The sequence below is a fragment of the Gallus gallus genome, chromosome 2, assembly GCF_016699485.2.
Source record: "Gallus gallus isolate bGalGal1 chromosome 2, bGalGal1.mat.broiler.GRCg7b, whole genome shotgun sequence".
Taxonomy (NCBI): Eukaryota; Metazoa; Chordata; class Aves; order Galliformes; family Phasianidae; genus Gallus; species Gallus gallus.
In genome coordinates, this window is record NC_052533.1 from 84,044,983 (window position 1) to 84,064,274 (window position 19,292).

A 19,292-nucleotide genomic window follows, 5' to 3' on the forward strand; every position below is an offset into this window, starting at 1 on the left:
TTGCATTTTGACATCTGTGCTTTAGCCTGCCAATTAGCCATTAAATTAAATCTATTTTCTAAGAAATATTCAATCTGTTAATTGTCATATTTACACAATCATGTTAAAATACTCCAAACTCTTAAGGAAATAACAAAATAGGCAGAGACATGGTACTTACTTTTTATCTGTTTCTTAATGAATTTAGAATGGTCCAACCAATGCTAAAAAAGAAAAATAAAATCCAGATTTAAAAGCAGCTCCATGTCAAGATTTTGTTATCACATTAAACTCATTACAGCAAAATATCTCTTAAAATGTAAAATTGCCATGCTTATTTGCTCAGCTTTTCACATTTGCCAAAGTGTTTATCTGCACATTTACCAGTCATCAAGCATCTTTTTCCAAGAAAGCTTGACTGTTAGAGGCATCAGTACTGCCAGGGAAGTTTCACTCTTTCAGAGGGGAAAATTTAAAATCCCAAACCTCAAGACAGCAGTATGCAAGGAAAACACGCTTTCATCCTCAGGTTCAAATATCACATCGAGTGCCCCAGGCCAAAATCCTGGCTTTCATTCTCTTTTCAACTCCTTTATCTTACGAAAACCCTCCAGATCCTGTACTGTTTGGCCTTTCACTGCTTCATAGTCAAGCTTTTCAAGACCAGGATGAACTCCCAACTTAAACTCATTAAAGCACTTAGGAAAAAATGATGTATGTATCCTTCAAAAGCTCTTGAACAGATGCAACTAAGTTGACAAATAAATATGCTTCCCAGAAAAGTTCGTGCACTCTTATCAGCATAAGCTGCACCTACAACAAGCAGCCATAAAGTATAAATTTAGTTTAAATCTTTATCTGTGGCTGCACAAAGTCCTAAAGCTACAGCTCGAGCTGAAGCAATGCCACCTACATTCTCCTACCATAAGGTAATAAAAGAGTATCCAGACTTACATGAAGTGCTCTTTTTCAATATGCATACATTTATTTCAAAATAATAAAGTAGGCACCAATGAACAAAATCTTGGCAGAAAAAAAAAAACCAAAAAACAAAACAAAACTACCTTCTTTCTCCCTCTAAAAGCACTTGCACTTTCAGGAAAAGAAGAATCTCTGAGTGACTACTTATTGTTTCATTATATCACCCTCCTACAGCTAAATACCTATCTATTTATTAGATAATCTAAATAATAAATAAGGAGAGCTACAGAAAAGGACAGGCTCTTTAGCAGGGTCTGTGGTGAGAGAACAAGAGGAGATGGCTTCAAGCTCAGAGGGTAGATTTAGGTTGGACATAAGGAAAAAGTCTTTTACAGTAAGAGTGGTAAGGCACTGCCACAGGTTGCCCAGAGATGTGGTTGATGCCCCATCCCTGGAGCTTTTCAAGGTGAGGCTGGATCAGGCCCCGGGCAACCTGATCTAACTGTGGTGTCCCTGTTCATTGCAGGGGAGTTGGATCAGATGACCTTTAAAGGTCCTTTCCATCTCTAAGGATTTTATGATTCTGTGATGACAGTGTTGGTATGTATTTATTATGTTCTAAAGCCAAGGCAAAAATTAATTTAGCAAAGTGGATGAGTATACCTCAAAAGTTTGCCAATTTAAGACTTCTAAGTTGAATAAATGTTAAGAAAAAAAAAAGAGATAGAGAAATAGAAATGGAACAATTATTCTAAAGGTGCTTTTATTTACATGAGACCTGATAAACCTCCTTAAGTGAGGCTGTCAAAGAATTTCATCTTTGCTATCAGAGAAATTGTGACTAAATACTCCTTAGGGTTGCAAGGAATTTATTTTGTCTCTACTTTACTCTCTTATGAAGAATTACTCCAGAAACTATAGCAGTTCACATAAGTTTCATGAAATTTCAAATTTCTGATAAGGAAAAATGATTAATGGTAAAAAAACAAACAAACAAACAAAACAAAAACAAACAAACAAAAAAACCCAGCAAAACTTCACAGGAAATTATAGAAGTTTTTCACACCTCCAGGGCAGATTAAATTAATATTGCAAATACCTAACTGCAAAATTGTCTCACCTCACTATTCATTTTGGCTACAGATGAATTAGTCACAAGGCCAGTATATCCTGATTCCATCAGAAGAAAACTTCAGCTTCAACGTTAATAAAACAAATAGGAAAAACATCTGTCCTACAGACAAATATCCTCTGATGCCTTTTCATAATTTCCAATGAAATATCAGTGAATATGGTAGTCCCAATCTTGGCACGCGGTGCTCTAAGTATACTAAAACTCAAGTAACAACAAGTTTTGAATCATAAATGTAAATACTTTAAAGGCTGAAAAATAACTAACAAGACTCAAGAAATTACTCATTCACACCATTAAACGAGATGTAGCCTAGCTAGGAAACTATCTGCAGAAGGCTATTCTCCATACTCAAGCAGCCAGATAGCTTATCCAGAAGATAAGACACAACATGCATTAAGCTGATCTCTTCAGAAGACTTATCCCCATCTCAAATGGCACACCGTGACTGTGAAAGGGCCACCACATAGGTGGTGTGTAAAAATATAGTGGTAGGACATGGACTGGCAATACTCACGGCCTAGAGTTCCTAGACCCAGCAGCATTCATGCACATCTGTTAACTAATGCCAATTTAAGTCAAATATTTTGTGCTACTTCTGTCAAAACCAGACTAAATTCCAACGTTTCAGATACAGAGAATTTCTTCACACTGGAAATCATGCCAGCTTTCCAAGTGTCCTCTGAGCTCAAGTACTGTCATCCTATTATTCCCTTTCACATAAACTGCCTAGATAGCTGTAAGCAGGAACATAGTATGTGTGCTGAGAAAAGCAAGTATTGTCCTGTGAGGCCACTAAGAGTACAGCTGGGAGGTCTGAAGTCTTGAACATCTTGGAAGGTGTAGCAAGTGTTCTCAAAAACACTCCTTAATGAACCAGAAGAAAACCTCCAAACAGTGAGTCGAAGATTGCACGGCATACTAGCTACAGCCAAAAAGGTTTAGACTTGGCTACCTGCTGCTTGCCAGCTTCTGAACCTGGAAGTGAAAAGAGTGAAGTCAAGTAGAAAATGAATGAAAATGGAGGGGGCTTCTGTTCTCTCAGAACCTATGACTATGCCTCTGCCTAAGCAACTGCTCTGGCTAAGCAACTGCACTTTAATTCAGGACGCAAACCCAAAGAGTCATAACTTTGGATGTCACAGTGTACATTTCAACAGTAGAATGCTACATCCCCATATCCAGACTAAACTCAAAAGTATCAGTGCAGAACAAGGAGAAGAAAAGAGTTTAATTGGTTTATGACTGTTTTACAGCAGAAAGATAGCTTCTAAGCTACTTTACCCACAGTAAAGGAAAAAGGCCACAAAAACAAAAGCCTGTCAGGCTGCAGGTAAACAAGATTCTGCGACTCTCCATTTTGGTGGGTAAACAAGAACTTCAATTGCTGGATTAGCCTCCTTTTATTCCTGTTTAATCTCAGTATAATTCTTTTTTGTTTTTCCTATGGTCAAATGAATAATGTTTCCTGTTGCATTAATTAACGCAAAGCAGCAGACACTGGTTGGGATTCAGAGGTTGAATTTTTAAGAAAGGATTTGTAATTTCCGTCAGGCAGCCACAGAAATGGAAGATAAATAGCATTCACTTCCACACTGAAACAAAACAGAAATTTTAAAAAGCCCATTTTTTAAAAAAAAACAAACACCTGTTTATTAAAGAACTGGAAGCACGGACTTAGCACATTATCCTGTTAATCACACACTTCATCTAACTGAAGATGAAAAAAGAAATACGTTAACGCTTCTTCAGTAGTAGCAATCAATATTTTCTCAAAATCTAATTGTCATCCAGGAAGTCAAAGATGTATTTGTGTCAAGATATAGCAGAAAATCTGTATTTACTGAAGCAGTCTGCATGAGGACCACAACGACTGCTAAAAGATGACTAGAAGGGGGAGTACCACAAGTTGACACAAACCCATCACACACCTGTGCTTTCCAAATTCCACTGGCTCCCCACTTGCTTCATAAAAGAATGAAAAGTCCTGGTCTTGATCTATACAGCCCTCAAAGGTGACCTGTAAAGGAAAAAAATTGGGTTTGACCCTTTTTGGCTGGCTTGCTTTGCTAGTTTAAAATGCATGAAGAACATCTTAAATAGACTGCTTTTCCTTATACTTATTTATATACTTAACTCCCAGAAGCAGAAAGCTCATTCTCACTGGAAGTCTTATTTGCTGTGTAAAAGCATTGCTTAAATGCTTTCTCAAGCAGTTATTGAAGGAATAGCGGGGGAGAAGAAACCAAAACAGTGTTAAATGCTCAACTTCAGAAAAGAAGGCATTTTATATAAAAGCTGGCAACTTTTAAACCAGAATTTAATTATCCTTTCTAATATCTTTTCGCTATCTGATTTCTTAGGCCCCTAAAACCTATCTGTCTGCCATCAGCCATGTGGCTTTCTAAAACAGAGCAGATAAAATTCTAACATATGAGAGGAAGGAATTATCCTCCTCCCTAAAACAACGAAAAAAGGGGAAAAAACGTCCAATGAAAACCCCCAATGAACCATAGTTTGGGACCCTGTCTATGCATCATTAGCATAGAAAGTAACGAAAGAGAATTAACTTCTTTTCTTCTAAAGGTCAGCTTTTAAATACTGTGGTGGTGACAGAAACGGACCAGAACTGGAGTTGCACAGAGAAACAGGGACTACACAAGCACGTAGTTAGAAACACTGCCTGCTCCCAAGAGTTTCAAGCTCCTTCTTTCTTTTCAATGAAAAGATTGATCCTTATAAATCCATATGAACTTCTTTGACCCTTCCTAGAAAGTTATGCTGCAATTAAAAATGTAGACACAGAAGAAAACAGTTTTCAAATAAATTGCTGAAGTACAACTTTTTGAACTTTCGGAATACCAGATTTAATGAACAGTATGGTCAACAGAGCTTAATGTATTTACTAGTAACCTTACTGATGTGGCTGAATGCACCTCTCAATAGGGCTACTGATGAGTCCAAATCACAGAGCTGCTATGCAGGCAGTGTAGAATTTTACAATCGGGGACCTTAAATGGCTAAAGAAGTTATTTTAATGAGGATTCTGTAAGATCAAAGCAGATAATTACAGCAGCCAGTGCTCACAGGAGAAGGCTGGGTGTGCATGCAACGTTGGGATTGACTGAGGAGCAGCTCTGTAGAAAAAGCCCTATGGCTGTAAGGGGAAAGGGAACAAATGGTGGTGCGTGATGGAGAAGAGAAGCTCCTGGAAGAGAAGCCTAGCCTGGGAAGCGTTGGAGCCACCGAGTAAGCCCATTCCTTGAGTGAGCAGACTAAAAGGACTGCACGTGCTCCTCACTGAGAACCAAGCCTACAACACAAGATTCCTGAAATAAGGGGCAGATAGAATCCAGGGCACATGGTGGAAAGTAGGGTAGCCTTTCTGCCTAGCAAAACGCATAGAAGAATCATCCCCAGGAAAGGGGTCTTCAGCCCCCGCAACCCTCCAGGTCCTACAAAAATAAACCCTCCCTGTAGCAGGTCCATTGGAGGACAAGCGTTTATGCCCTCTGACACTGAGCATATTAGGAAGAAAGAACATCTCTCAGCTCCTGTCAAGTGCAAGGAGCTACACCACTTGGCAGGGAGCCATGACAGTGGAGAGGGAAGCGGGGGAGGTGGTGGGCAATGGTGGATCTCTGCAAATATTTTTGCTACTATCCTGTAGCACAGGGACCCCAGGCATGGAATGAGGAGGAGATGAAAGAAAGGTGGAGGGCAGTCCTTGTGCCCAGTGGACAGCCTTTTTCTCCGGCAAGCCAAACAGCACAGAGGAGCCAACCTAAGTAAAAGGCCATCAGCCTTTCCAACCATTTTCCTTCTTCCACAGAGGGCATCTTCCAAGCCATCCAACGCTACTTCCATCATCACAGTGGCCATCACAGTTGTTTCCTGATGCCAGAGTAGTTACCACTGCCCTATCCTTTGTTCTGGGCCCTAAAAAACACCCTTGTGTCTGGCCCACCACTCACTGAGCTTCCAGACCTCTGGCAATTGCCAGCCATGGTTAGAATGAAGAAGACCTGGAGCAACTGCTGCGCACCTTTATAAGGGAAAAGAGAATGGGTTCTCAGAACCAATGAGGCAGAAGGGGCCTGCAAAGAAGTAGAGAAGGAGGAAGAGTGCCTGTGCAATGGCCTGCATAGTGCCCACTGTTGTGCAATGCATGGAGGTGGATCCACCTTCAGCACACTGGATCCAGAACAATACCATCATGCCAGAGCTCCCTGTAGTGCAGTCACAGCAACATCAAAGGTCCAGTTGCCCAGCACCATGCCATCTTCACAGCCTCCACACAAATTAGCTGAGAGGCCATCCATTGACATCTAGCAGGTTTGTCTGCAGGATAGCCTCCTCTCCCATCTCTGCTCCCTCTGGAGATGCCTCCTCTCTTCTGCATGTATTCCCAAGGAAGCTGGCAAAGGTAGACTTGGCTTCCTTTTGGCTGCTGCACTCGGGTGACAGGATGCCCCCTCAGAGGGCCACTACAGGCCCTGGGTTCTGGATGTGAGGGTGTCTCAGCCTGAAGGATACATGGCAGGTACTGGCAGATGAAGATAGACCCTCCATGGTGATGCACAAAGAACAACAGATCAGTCAAAGAGGTAGGAGAGCGCTGCTTCTTTGGAGACTCAGAAGACTTCAGGTCTGCCAGGAAGAAGTGCTGGAGTGCAACTTTAAGGTCCATTCAGATGCTTCATTAGGAGATCTTCCCAAGACAGCACAAAGAATAGCAATAATAATAAATGCAAATCAGTAAAAGTTTTGCTCTCTTATTTGGCACTTCTGTAACTGTATCTGGACTCCTCCATCCCCTTCTTCTCTCCCCAGTGCAGGAAAAATCCTGATGTATATAGAGTGGGCCCCGCTCTGGGCATTCAAGATAGTAGTACATGGCATACAATGGTGGATGGGACAGCAGAGGGAACTCCTTTGGTTTCATTAAGGAGAGAAGGCTACAGCAGCCTACTGGTAAGGTGTAAAGAAGGGGAAGCCTGAGACTTCTTCAGGATCTTCCTTGGCAGAAGGACAAGCAGCACCAGGCCCACATTTGCAGACAGATAAATTACAGCTAGTTAAAGGGAAAGGTTTTTCCTAACAAGGGTGATTATACAGAAGAGTTGTCCAGAGAGGCTACGGAATCTCTGTCCTCAGAGGTATCTGAAACATGGCTAGATGTTCCCATATGCCACCTTTTCCTTCATGTGATCTTCTGGCATATGTTGTTCCTAGACTTCCCATAAAATGAAAAGTGCTATATCAGCTGGTTTGTTTTTGGATCCTTTTTATTTGCCTGTGCTGGATATGGGCCAAATGCTTGCCTTTTTCAAGTGCTCAGGAGACTTCACTGAGCATCATGACCTCCCCAAGATGACAGACAGTAGCCCTTACAATGAATTCTACTAAATCCCTTGGCACCCTTCAATACACCCCTTTTTCATTGCTTGAACATGTACATGCCTGGTTGACTTATGTGCTCCATAATTATATCTTCTCCTCCTATAGGTAATGCTTCATACCACACACTCTGCTAGTAAGCTTGACAGTGAGAGACTTGAGGGAACACCTCAGAGCTGGAAATAGAGAGAGAGCACTATATTGTAGTTAATAGGCCTGGTTTCCTCTTCCTGGTACCCTTTGCCACCTGATGTGTACTGTTTCAGTACAAATACGGTCTTTGTTCCTATTACAAAAGAAATCTAAGAGTGGAAGGAGAGTTATTTATATCTCATTGTATTACAATTCCCCATTTCAGTGAATACAGCTGAAGTACAAAAAAAAAATCAGTAAGAGTTATTTCACCACAAGATCATCTACTGGTATGGGAAAATAGTTTAAGATTTTTCTAGGCTATTGTTTAATGAGTACTGAAACAGTTCTTACTAAACCATCCCTACCTCCACCTAACATTCCCAGTTTGTTTGGTAAACTGGTGAATTCCATAAATAGCAAAGGCATACACGACTTTTCTGTCTATGGAAAAATCTTAAATTGAAAGAAAGTTTTTGAGGTAGAGGAATTAGTAACGGTCTAGTAAGTGTAGATTCTGATACTGGATGAAATCAATCTGCCGTGTTTCTGGACCATGAATACCACAAACAGAGGCAACTTTCCTCTGAATTAAAAAACAAAAATGGTGCAACAGCTGCTGTTAGTAATAACATTACAGAGGTAACATAAGCTAAGAAAATATTTAAATGAAAGCTATGCTTAGAAGGAAAAGGTTTTCTATTCCTGTGATGTAGTAAAAATTCTTGCAGATTGCAAGAAAATTTTCCCTCTCTCTCAATGCAAGCTCCTAAAAATGTTCCCATGGAGAGGATGACTCTTGTGTGGTTAATTCAAACTTGCTACCAGTAGTGTTGCTGTCTTCCTCTTACTTCACTTCTGTGAAATCCTTAGAAATAGTCCATAGTACCTCAGGAATCTGCAACACCAGTCTGAAAAAACACTCTACTATATCATTGTCAGAAAATCTCACAAATCTAATGATTACGTTTATCTCAAAGGCAATACGGATGTCTACATTTCATGCCTGGCTAGAGCAGAAAAAATGTGAGGAGATTACTTCCTGTTCCAGGAGTCTTGTTTTCTAAGCACAGCATGTTGAGGCTCAGATGCAGAGCAAGCATTTTCTCAGGGTTTTTCTAAAGTCAGAAGGCGGCGTTTTCCTGGCCACAGAACTACAGGATGAGAACAAGTTTAAGTGTTGAAGGTGACTGAGGTTGTGCAGAATATTTATCTTCTTTTCAGAACATACGTGGTAACTTTTAGTTCAAATGAACTGCCAGATCAGTTAGACTAACAGCTACAGACTAACCTGTAATCCTTTAATAAGAAAAGGCTGCAATAGAGACCTTGCACATGCCCATTTCAAAACACATTTAGGGTCAACACTGGGTATGGATTACTTGAAGATTTTTTTTTTTTTAATGTACTGAAACTAAACAAAAATAACCTCACATGAATTTCAAAACCTACTATGGTAAAAGAACTGAAAAAGAAAAATCCCAAGCACAATATTATTTTTGGAACGTTGGAATTCAATATAACCAAGCAGTGGCATTCATGAAAACCTACAGTATCCTTGTCTGAGTCTGTACAGAGCCATCTCAGAAGTATCTTGATACGTGACATGGTTTATCTGCAATCCAGATAAACTACACATGAATAATGGAGAGTCACAGGAGCATCCTTCAAGACCATTATCCTATCCTAATTCATATACATATGATAATCAATCTACTTTAGCCCAAGCAAGCTTTTGCTTTGCAGACTTGAATTGACAGAAGCAGAACATATAACTGAATGTCAAGATTGATAATCACTATCACACAAAACAATTGCATGTGCAAGCTTCCTCCTCTTGATGGTGAAATTCTGTATGCCAGAAATAAAAAAGAACCCCAAAGTTATATAAATACATCGTCCAATGTAGCATAGTTTTCATTAGATTTATTATAAAAAATGAAGAAAGCTAATGCCACTCTAGATCAATTCCAGCAATAAAAACAAAAATCACCTTCAATTCTGTAGCCTGTCCCCAAACACTTCTTGCATCCTACAAAAATAAACTGAAACAATTTGTAACAAACAGGCAACAAACCTGACAAAATCTCTGAGAGAAAACAAAGAAAATCACTTCAACTTGCAGTCGTACACTAGTGAAAGCAGCAAAATCTATGCAGTCCTCGACAGACTGAACACTTGACTTCTATACACCTAATAAGAGGTGGAGAAGCAACACTAATAGGCAGTCATGACTGCCCGTCCTGCATGGCTACTTCTCAAGTCTATACTAGGGAAATGGTCTCCAGCCCTTCTGAAAATAGTGAAGGCTGCTGAAAAACTAAACATTGGAATTCTTAATGTTTCAGAGTCTGTCATAAAATGTTCACAGGCTGCAGTACAGGCTTGGACAGCTACAGCTAGTAGTAGTTATTCATTAGATGTTTAGCATTTCTATAGTCAGCCAAGTTGCCTTTGAACAGTTACTGAGCTAGCATTCATATTACCATCACTATTAGTTGTCAATGCACTGAGTATACAATGATATTGTTACCTGCACAGCTCTTGGGACTCTCCAGCTGTGCTCTGTATTTGTTGCAATCCATACACACACATCTTGCAACAACCACAATCCCGAAGAGCTCATAATCCAGAGAAATAAGAGGTTCAGGGAGGGGAAGCAGAGTCACAGATTAATTTGATAGTTTATTTAAGGGGACTTACTTAAGGGGAAATGAGATGTTTCTGCCAGAAGCAGAAAAGGAAATCTGCATTACTAAAGTATTTCCAAGTCCCTTCCTCTCAATATCAGTGTATCAAATGGTAAGGCTTTTCCCTGTTTTCTTTTTCTGCTTAGCCAAGCACTCATAGTTACAGCATTATATAGCACATAAGGATAAAGACTCCCAAATAACACAATATGAGGTTAACTGACTAGTTTGAGTCGTTATTTTTTCCACATCCCTCACACAATTAAGAAAAAGTAATAGTAGCACTATCAAAAGTGAGCAGGTGGATAAAAACTCCTGATTTGAATGACAATAAACCCTTAAAAGAAAATTCAGATATAGCAGGGCTCTGAGCCAATAGGTACTGAAACATCCATGAGCCTAGTTTATAGAGAAAGGCATTAGGATATTCTTTTTTGCTGTCCAGATTGCTTTACACTGTAGTGTTGGAAAACTATGTGGTAAAGCATGTATGATTCCGACTCTTTCAGAAAACTAGGACACAAGGGCACCTTCCATACAGATGATCTCAATGTCCAGGTCAGTAAGATGCCAATATATTGGTTGATGGTTAAGGGCTACACACTTCTTGCCATTTCACATTCCTTCTATTTTCTTACTTGGAATACTGCTTTTACAGAAGCCACTCTTCTCTGCTTTCTCCCATTGTCTTCTCAGTTTTCGTTGTAAATAAATCAAAACCGTATCCAGGAACTGGTCAATATTAAGAAGTCAGACAAAAATGCAGCTTATCAGGACAACTCACTGCAGGACAGTCCTGCCTCTCACCTCTTCAGGGAACTCTGGCCCCCCATCATAGTCACCAGCAGCTGCAAGGCTAGCCTTGCACAGAAACCTTGTTGTTCACTTCATAAATCCAGTGCTTCCCAATGTGCCCAATGCACTCACTGCATGTGCGCAAACACTCAACATGGCGCAGCTGTCTGCAGAGTGCAGTATATGTATCCAACTGAGAAAGGCTATTCCACAGGGCCCTTCTTTAAGCTAGGGATGAGGAACATTTGTGACATTAGAGATAGCATAAAAGAGTCAGATGTTCACTGAGACTTTTCTATTTTTATTAAGAAAAAGTATTAATGTTTTTGTTTCCATGCATTCCCAACTAATGTTTCACACCTGAAAGATTATAGCAGCTCATTTGGAAATAACAAACAAAAGGCAAATATGTATCAATTCTTTTCCTTCTCAATTACTCTATAAACATTCTCATAAACAGGAACAATCATGAAGTAAACAAAAGGAAATTTCAAGCTAATCAATAATGGCAATCCTTCTGTTTGGAATTCCTGTAAAACAAAGGAGACTGGGAGGGCATTCATGCTTTGCTATCGCAAGACAGACAACTGGGACAAATAATGCCACCACAGAAGGAGAGATCTGTATCCTGATAGAATCTTAGCATATGTTGCAGCTCATAAAAAGCAGCAAACCACATGTTTTTTTTTTCTTATGATAATCTGGAGTAAGAGATAAAGAAAGAGCAAAAATGAGTAATCATTAGCTACCAACTATTTGAAATAAATGTCAGGAACCCAAAATAACCATGGAATGCTTGACACAGACCAGCTCTTCCAAAAGAAAACCAAAAAAAGCCCCAGCAAACAACAAACAAACTAGAACCAAAAACACTGCTTCTACATGGCAACTCAGCTTGTGGAGTGTAGTCTCACAAGTCTTCCTGCTTCGCTATAACACACGTCCCACAGTAAAAGTGGAACCCCCAAACTATGCATTTCCACTAAACCATTAAGTAAAACTTCTCAGTCATCCAGAGCACTGCTTCCCTGTGTAAGTGCTGTTACAATTAGTTAACAAGAAAGACAGGGAGGGCCTACTGATAATCACAGTTTCTTTGACTCCTGTCTGCTTCCTTCACTTTTCCTTTCTCTTTTCTCCCTTCCACAAACAGGAGCAACAGAAAAGCATACAGTGAGGTGGGACTGAAAACTGACTGATTGGCCAGTCCTGGAGGGTGGTGATCAGTGATCAGGTGGTGGTGATCTATTGTATGAAGTCTAGTTGGAGGCCAGTAACTACTGCTGCACCCTAGAAGGTACAGTATTGTTCAACATCATCATGACAGTACACTGAAAGAGAACAAATGAGTGAGGGTGCCACTGTCACAGCCTCCATGTTGTAGAATGTCCAGCCTTCCCTCAGGACACATTGCCTACAGTGTCAGTATGTGACATGATAGTCTGACATACAGAATGAGTATTTCAGTGCCCAGCTGTATACTAAAGTATAAATAAACCTTTACTTCAGTTAAAAAAATATATGAATAGAATTTCTGATATTTTCTTCCTGCAGTCCAATGGATCATCTTGCACAGCCCCTATGCAACTCCATCTGGAGATCACTGTCATAGAGGATCTTGGGCACAGCAAGTCACACATTTCTGACCACTAGAACAGCCGCAGAACACTGAGGGTCAGGAGTTTTGTTACTGAGTTTAGTAGGAAAGAGTTGGTTCAAAGCTGCGGTTTTATTGTTCACTACAACCTATAAACTCTAAATCAGTCCAGGTAGTGGATATTATCAGACAATACATCTACATCATGCTTTAAATCTTCCCACTTACAAATAAGGACTTTCCACTACATGAAGTTCTTCCACACACTATCAAAACACCTGTCCTCTAGTATTTCTGCTTCTGGATTAAGTACCAGACAAATTAAATGCAACAACATGCAAAGTTCTGCTTTAGAAAAAACCCATTAAAAGCTCTTTAGATTGAGTGATTCTCTACATCCTTCTATTCATAGATATCTTCAAACAGTAGATGATACAAACTTTTGCAAATTTCACTGAATAGTCTTTATAAGTATTTCCTGCCTTACTGCTTACTGCTAACATCTCGCCTTTTCCAACATTATGGTATTTTGGTTGTATCAAAGACTTTTATTTTTATATTTTTATATTTTTATTTTTATATTAAGAATGAACTGTTCAAGCAATAAGCAGATAAACTCTAATTATGATTTTCTTTTCTAAACCAGTTATCAACACTGTTTATTCTGACTCCAGCAAAGTTACTAAGAAACGTACCACACAGAAAAACTGTTGGCCTTGGAACACAGAAGCAATTGCCACTGCTCAAAGACTATTTTGTATTTTCTTATTTATAACAGTGGCTTAAAGATGTTTGGCTCTCAAGAATGTGTAATAAAAGGCAAAGGCTTACAGCCTCAAGGAGTTTACACAACTTTAATCTCTCAGTCCCGCAATTGCCACTGTGTGGCAGGGCTGGCACTACACAGAGGCACAGGGTGGCTCTGCATTAATTGCTATGCAAATGAAATGAGCAGGTCACAAGTTCAAAATAGACCATGAAAGGCATGGAATCTCTTTGCACAGAGTGCTAGGGATGATAAAACCTTGTGCCTTGAATCCCTTTAAGTTCTACTCTTCGCTCAGCTTCAGCCAGGCAGAACCCCAAAACAAATGAGAGTTTCCAGCCTTGCACCTGTGGAGATGAAGAAGTCTGCCCTTAACACCCACCCTGATCCAGAAAACTATAACCCTAGTACCAAAGCTCCCCAAACAGCATTTTTCATGCCCTCCAAAAGCTGTTCATAGCTCCTGTCCCTCTATAACTGTGTATGTCCTGATTTACTTTTTCGCTTTTGCCTCCACCCATACTACTGTGGAAAGGAGTAGCATACAAAGCTAAGGTCTAAAACACAAGAACATAGACACATTTTGCTCTGAACACCAGGGATACAGCTATTTATGAAACTATATTTGCTCACATTTCTGCTTCATTCTCCTTACCACTCATGATGATGAAAAATCCTTCCATTTTGCTGATATCAAGAACGTAAGCATTGTCCAGTTCCTAAACCCAAGTCTTCTGGTTCTGGTCTGCCCTCTTTCTTGCTAGGAAAGGATGTTCAGCTCACCCTTCCTCCTCTTCTTCTTCCAAAACATTACTGAACTCCTTGTAACTATTCTCAGCTATGAAGTTCCCAGTTCAGAGCTTTGACAATCAACTGCATTATGATTCCTTTTGCTTACAGTGTGTAGGCACTGCTCTTTTAGCTGTATCCTAATGATCATCTCCATCATAAAAGGGTATACGTTTCATGTAATATATGTTTTTTTCATGAACACATATTAAACTATCAACATGTTAACTTGCTTTTTCTTCAGAAAAAGCATAGATCCCCTTTCTCAATAGCGTTACAATATTTGGACAGATTTGCTATTTATTACTCAAAGCCATTGGCTAACACACAGATCACAAAGCTGTTGGTAAAACACTGATCTGATCTAATCCCATTGACTCAAGTTAGAGAATAAAGCTAAGAATTGTGAGACGGCAACAGTTTTTCATAAGACGTCACTATTTCTGCTACATTATTCAATCACGTTGTTCTAACATCACAGAATATGTTTTTATTCTCTTGCTTTATTTATTAATTTAAAAGCACACACTTATTTTCCAACTATGTATACTCTACATTCACAACTCAGGTTGTAGTCATACACAGTAACTCCACATGTGAGGTGAGAAAAGAAAAAAAATATAGCAATACAGTTTAACCACCAGGTTTAAGCTCTTGAACCATCTCTCTCTCCATTATAAATTCAGTGTTTTCCACTCCCCCTATTTTCCTTCTCCTTCCTTTACCTGTAGATGCTGTAGGCCACTGGATATGGGAGCAAAGGAAAATTTCTCTCTCCTACTGCAAATGAAACTAAATCTACAGAACCTTGTACACGGGAATTGTTGAGGCACAGCCTGAACCACTGATTGATCACCTGGGGAAAGGACCCAGTCAGCCCTGGGAGCACAGGTGAAGGCAATTCACCTATGTGACTGGAAGAGGTGGAGCCTGGCTGCATCTCTCTTAGACCAGTAGATCTTCAGAGGCAGGTGAGCATTCTTTTCCTGTTTGTCCCTTTTGCCATTTCACTTTTGTATCACCTTTCCATCGATAATCTTTCCAACTGTAACACCTTGCTTGTGAAAAATTTAACCCATTTTTAATACCATGAGACTACTAAACACAGTACATTTTCTTTTACCTGCAGTTATTGCTTATTCATAGTTAGCACAAACAAGTCATGCACGTGTCACAAAATGACATGCCTTATTTTGAGGATTTAACTTTATTTGCAGGAACCAAACATGATATCAGTTGTTTCAGCAGTATAGCCCTTATTGCCTACACATCTCTCTGTGAAATAGCACTGATAACACATTTATAATAGGCAATGCAAACTACTGTAGAACATAGAACATAACTGAAGTTATACTTACTGTAACCTGGGAAGCATCCATGAACTGTAAGCCAAAGTAATCAGTTTCCACAAGGTCCAAATGATACACAATCTGGTCAAATAACTCCTGTCCCTTTGCATGTTTCTGGAACAGAATAAAGAAAGTTATTGTCTATTGTAGTTGTTTCGTTTTTCTTTTATATCTGTATGTATGGGGAGATAGCGTGTAGGGGTTTTTTTTTTTTTTTTTTTTGTTTGCTTTTGTTTTTCCAGATTCAAAGGAAGAGTTGCACATCAGGAAATAGCATCTCACTATGTGTTCTAAAGAATTATGTTAACATTTTAACATTTCATTTTCTTAAAGATTTTCTTCAAGAAATACAAGTGACACACTCCATCTGCATCTATTCCAACAGCGTAAGACTTGGTTCTCAAAGAAAACCTTCAAAGTTCACAGTAACTCAAAGCATAGGAGAGAAATGAAAGACATGTCCTGTAAGTGTTCCAAGTCACAGAGACAACATTTTAAATCTCCAGGATGCCAAATTCCACAGCAAATGCTTGCTTAACACACTGCCTGCTTTTAACACATGTCAACTGCAGTTGTGCAGTGTCACACAACACTACTTAAGCCACAAAATACGTCCTGGACAGCTTGAATACTTAAAGAGCACCATGAGGAGAATTAATGGTATTTGATAAGAATCTTTCGATAAAGTTGTTAATTGCAATCACATTTACAACCTTCAAATGGAGCCAAGTAAGTAGCTCTAATTCTCATTTGGCATGACACTTGGAACACACAGGAATAGAAATTAAACTAACCCAAATCACAGGCTATGAGCACTAGGAGGAAATTTAGCTGACCTTAAAGCTGGGCTACAATCTGCCCGTGTAGTTCTTCAGAGGTTAAACCAAGAATTTAAGCAGCCAGTGTTTCAGCAGGGAGCTTACTGGTGGGCAGGAGGAAGAGAGAAACAAAGCAATTTTTCTGCAAACCATTTCATGTTACTCAGGATGTCTGACACTACCATAAATCTCAAGCTGTACAGCTGTAGTTCATCCAGGAAAGGTACAGTACACAGGTCTGAAACCAGTTCTCTGCCTGCTGTCCTATACCTTTGAGGAACATATTTTTTAATTTTTACTTTTAACGCTCTAGTTTATTAGGCATTCCCACTTCACCCCAAATACTAGCAGAATTCACTGATTTCAGTTGAATGAGAGCTAAATAACTTGCAGTTCAATTTGGCTTTCTGTACAGTATCAGCATTAATCATAATGTGAACTCCTGTCCAGTCATCCAAATTGTCTAGAATCTATAACTAATTGCAGAAGCAGCATTAGGAGTGCCATTAAAATAAGCTGCACAAAAACTTAGACAAGCATTGAACCATCAGATGATACTGCTTTGTTATTTTAGAGTGGGGGAGCAAGAGGTCAAACTTCAACGAACTACTGAAAGCAGATGAGAAGATAATGTCTTAAAGCAGTACATTACAAAGAAGTCAGAGATTTCAAATGTCCAATAATAGATATAAATCAAAACAGAAATTTGCTAAAAACGTATCCAGAAAATGTTTTCTCACACAATAGTAAATTCACTATTCAGTCAAAAGAAGCCAAGCCAAAGCACAAAAGAATTAAAAATGATTCTGCTCCAATAAGGGAGAAGAAAACCCACCAAAGCAATAAAAAAAGGCAAGAAAGAAGGAGCTCCCAGAACCAGGAAATACTGATCTGATGCCCTACAATTACTCTATTCCTGGCTGCTTGCTTTATGGCTTTAACTACCTACATGCTTATCTTCAAATGCCACACACTCAATAGAAACCAGAGAGCGCACACTCCACCTTCTGTACCCAAAGTATAGTTAATGTTCAACATATGTCACATCAAGAACAGCTCTCCTCAGCACAGCTCAACTGTAAAAGGAAGTACCACATACAAGAACTGCTCTAAAAGTATTGTCTCCTATTTTCTTATTTTGTCCTGCAACATCAGAGGCAGATGATGATACAGCAGTAGAGGTTGAACTTTCCCAACAATATCCCATTAAATTTTGTTGCCGTGCAGCAGAGGGGCAGTCTGACAAAATGGCATCTGACATGGAAGTGTGTATGAAGCAAAGATGTTTCCGCTGACATTTGTTGATGCTTGCTGAACGTTTAAGGAGATCAGCCAATGGATGCGAATATGGTGAGGTGGTAGTGGTGTGCGTTTCAGCAGTGGTGACAGTGGCAGTAGGTCACCTCCACTGGTGTGGATTTTCGAGTGTGGCATGCAGGCTCTTGTTCAGCTCTGGCAAGAACACATACCTGTTGGTGTTCGCTATTGAAAAAGACTGTTCTGTAGCTGAGAATTTATCGAATAGTGTCATGGTGCCCTTTGTATCTGTTCTAGTTTCCATGAAAATAAATAGGAAGCATTACTTTTGGAGTAATCTACACACATTGTTTACACGATGTTATAACATTTAACTTCTCACTAGATGAGATTTCTCAGTAATTCATACCATGCAGCTAACAAGGCTACTGCAGCCACCAAACTGCTGACAAGAAAAAAAAAGGCTTTGAGATGTTACACTCGGGAACAATAAAGTTAACTCTTCTCTACTAACAGTAAAGATGATCTCTTCTTCCTTCTGTCTCCACGACTTAGAACCAGTTAGACTGCAGATTGATAAATTAGTACCTGTGAAATGAATCAAATGGACGGTATAGACAAAATAGGAGTTTTCCTCAGGAGTTGCATAGGCCAACATGTATAAGAGCACTGAGCCTTTTTCCCCCCCTTCCTTCTAGATAATAGAAGCTAAAAAAACCAAACAAACACTATCTTAATCAAAATGTGGTATCAGGAATATGAAATCGACATCAAACAAACTTTTAATTGCAGATACAATCCGCTGGAATTCAACAAATCACACCTTTTCTACAGAGCTTCAATTTGTGAATGTTTTTTTAAAATATATGTTAAAAAAATACTTAGGCTAAGAATATTTCATAGCCCTACTTTGCAAGATAAATGGTTCAGAACTGTCAGAAGATCTGCATAGCCTACATCTCAAAAAAGGAGTAAGAGGCAAAAAACCAACATACACAGACAATTACTTAGAGTTATTACTTTGTTGTTATGAAAATTACTATAATTTGGAAAAATTATGTTATTAATGAAAATTGCAAAAACATTTATTTATTTTTACAGCTAAATCACTGCCAGTTTCTGCTGGAGAGTTCCTTGGATCCCAAGGGAACCTGTGTGAGCACCATCAAACCTCATAGACAAACACTGTGGCCTTTCAAATGTCAAGCTCACAAATCAAATTGCAACCACAGCACAAGGTGAAACTGAACTATCGCAAGGCAGTCACTTGCATCCCCGTTTACCTCTTTGTCCTTGAGGAAGCACAGAGACTGGATTATACTTCTAATTGGGAAGCTCCATAATGGAGAGCCAAAAAGAAGGGGAGGTAGGAGGAGGGTAGTTTCTTTGCATCAGCCAGACAGGTGAGCCATTCACACCTGAAAGTTTCTTCAATTCTGTATCCTGGAAGCCCTCCTCAAATAACCTTCCCCTCATATTTTCCTTGCAATTATGAATCACAGGATCAAAGAACATTCTTATGTTTAATGAAGACTTAATGCTGTGTCCTCTTGCAAGGACTCACATTGGCATGGGCATCAGACCTCTTGTAGAAACATAGGGACAGCTGCATAGCCCACAGTTAAAGTAAGTCTAAACTCTTAGTTGTCAAAGCCTAGCAGTCTCAG

At 39.4% G+C, this 19,292-nt stretch overlaps 1 protein-coding gene across 5 annotated transcripts in view; it reads right to left on the bottom strand.

Annotated features, from left to right (window-relative positions):
• The window catches only part of EPB41L4B (erythrocyte membrane protein band 4.1 like 4B), a 169,153-nt gene that overhangs the window by 103,397 nt on the left and 46,464 nt on the right, over positions 1–19,292 (bottom strand). For all 5 annotated transcript variants that reach the window (XM_015282344.4, XM_046935227.1, XM_046935212.1 and 2 more), the window contains exons 2-3: positions 15,560–15,664; positions 161–203 (exon numbers count right to left, since the gene is read on the bottom strand). In XM_015282344.4, the coding sequence (XP_015137830.2) occupies positions 161–203; positions 15,560–15,664 (148 nt within the window). The remainder of the gene's footprint in view (positions 1–160; positions 204–15,559; positions 15,665–19,292) is intronic.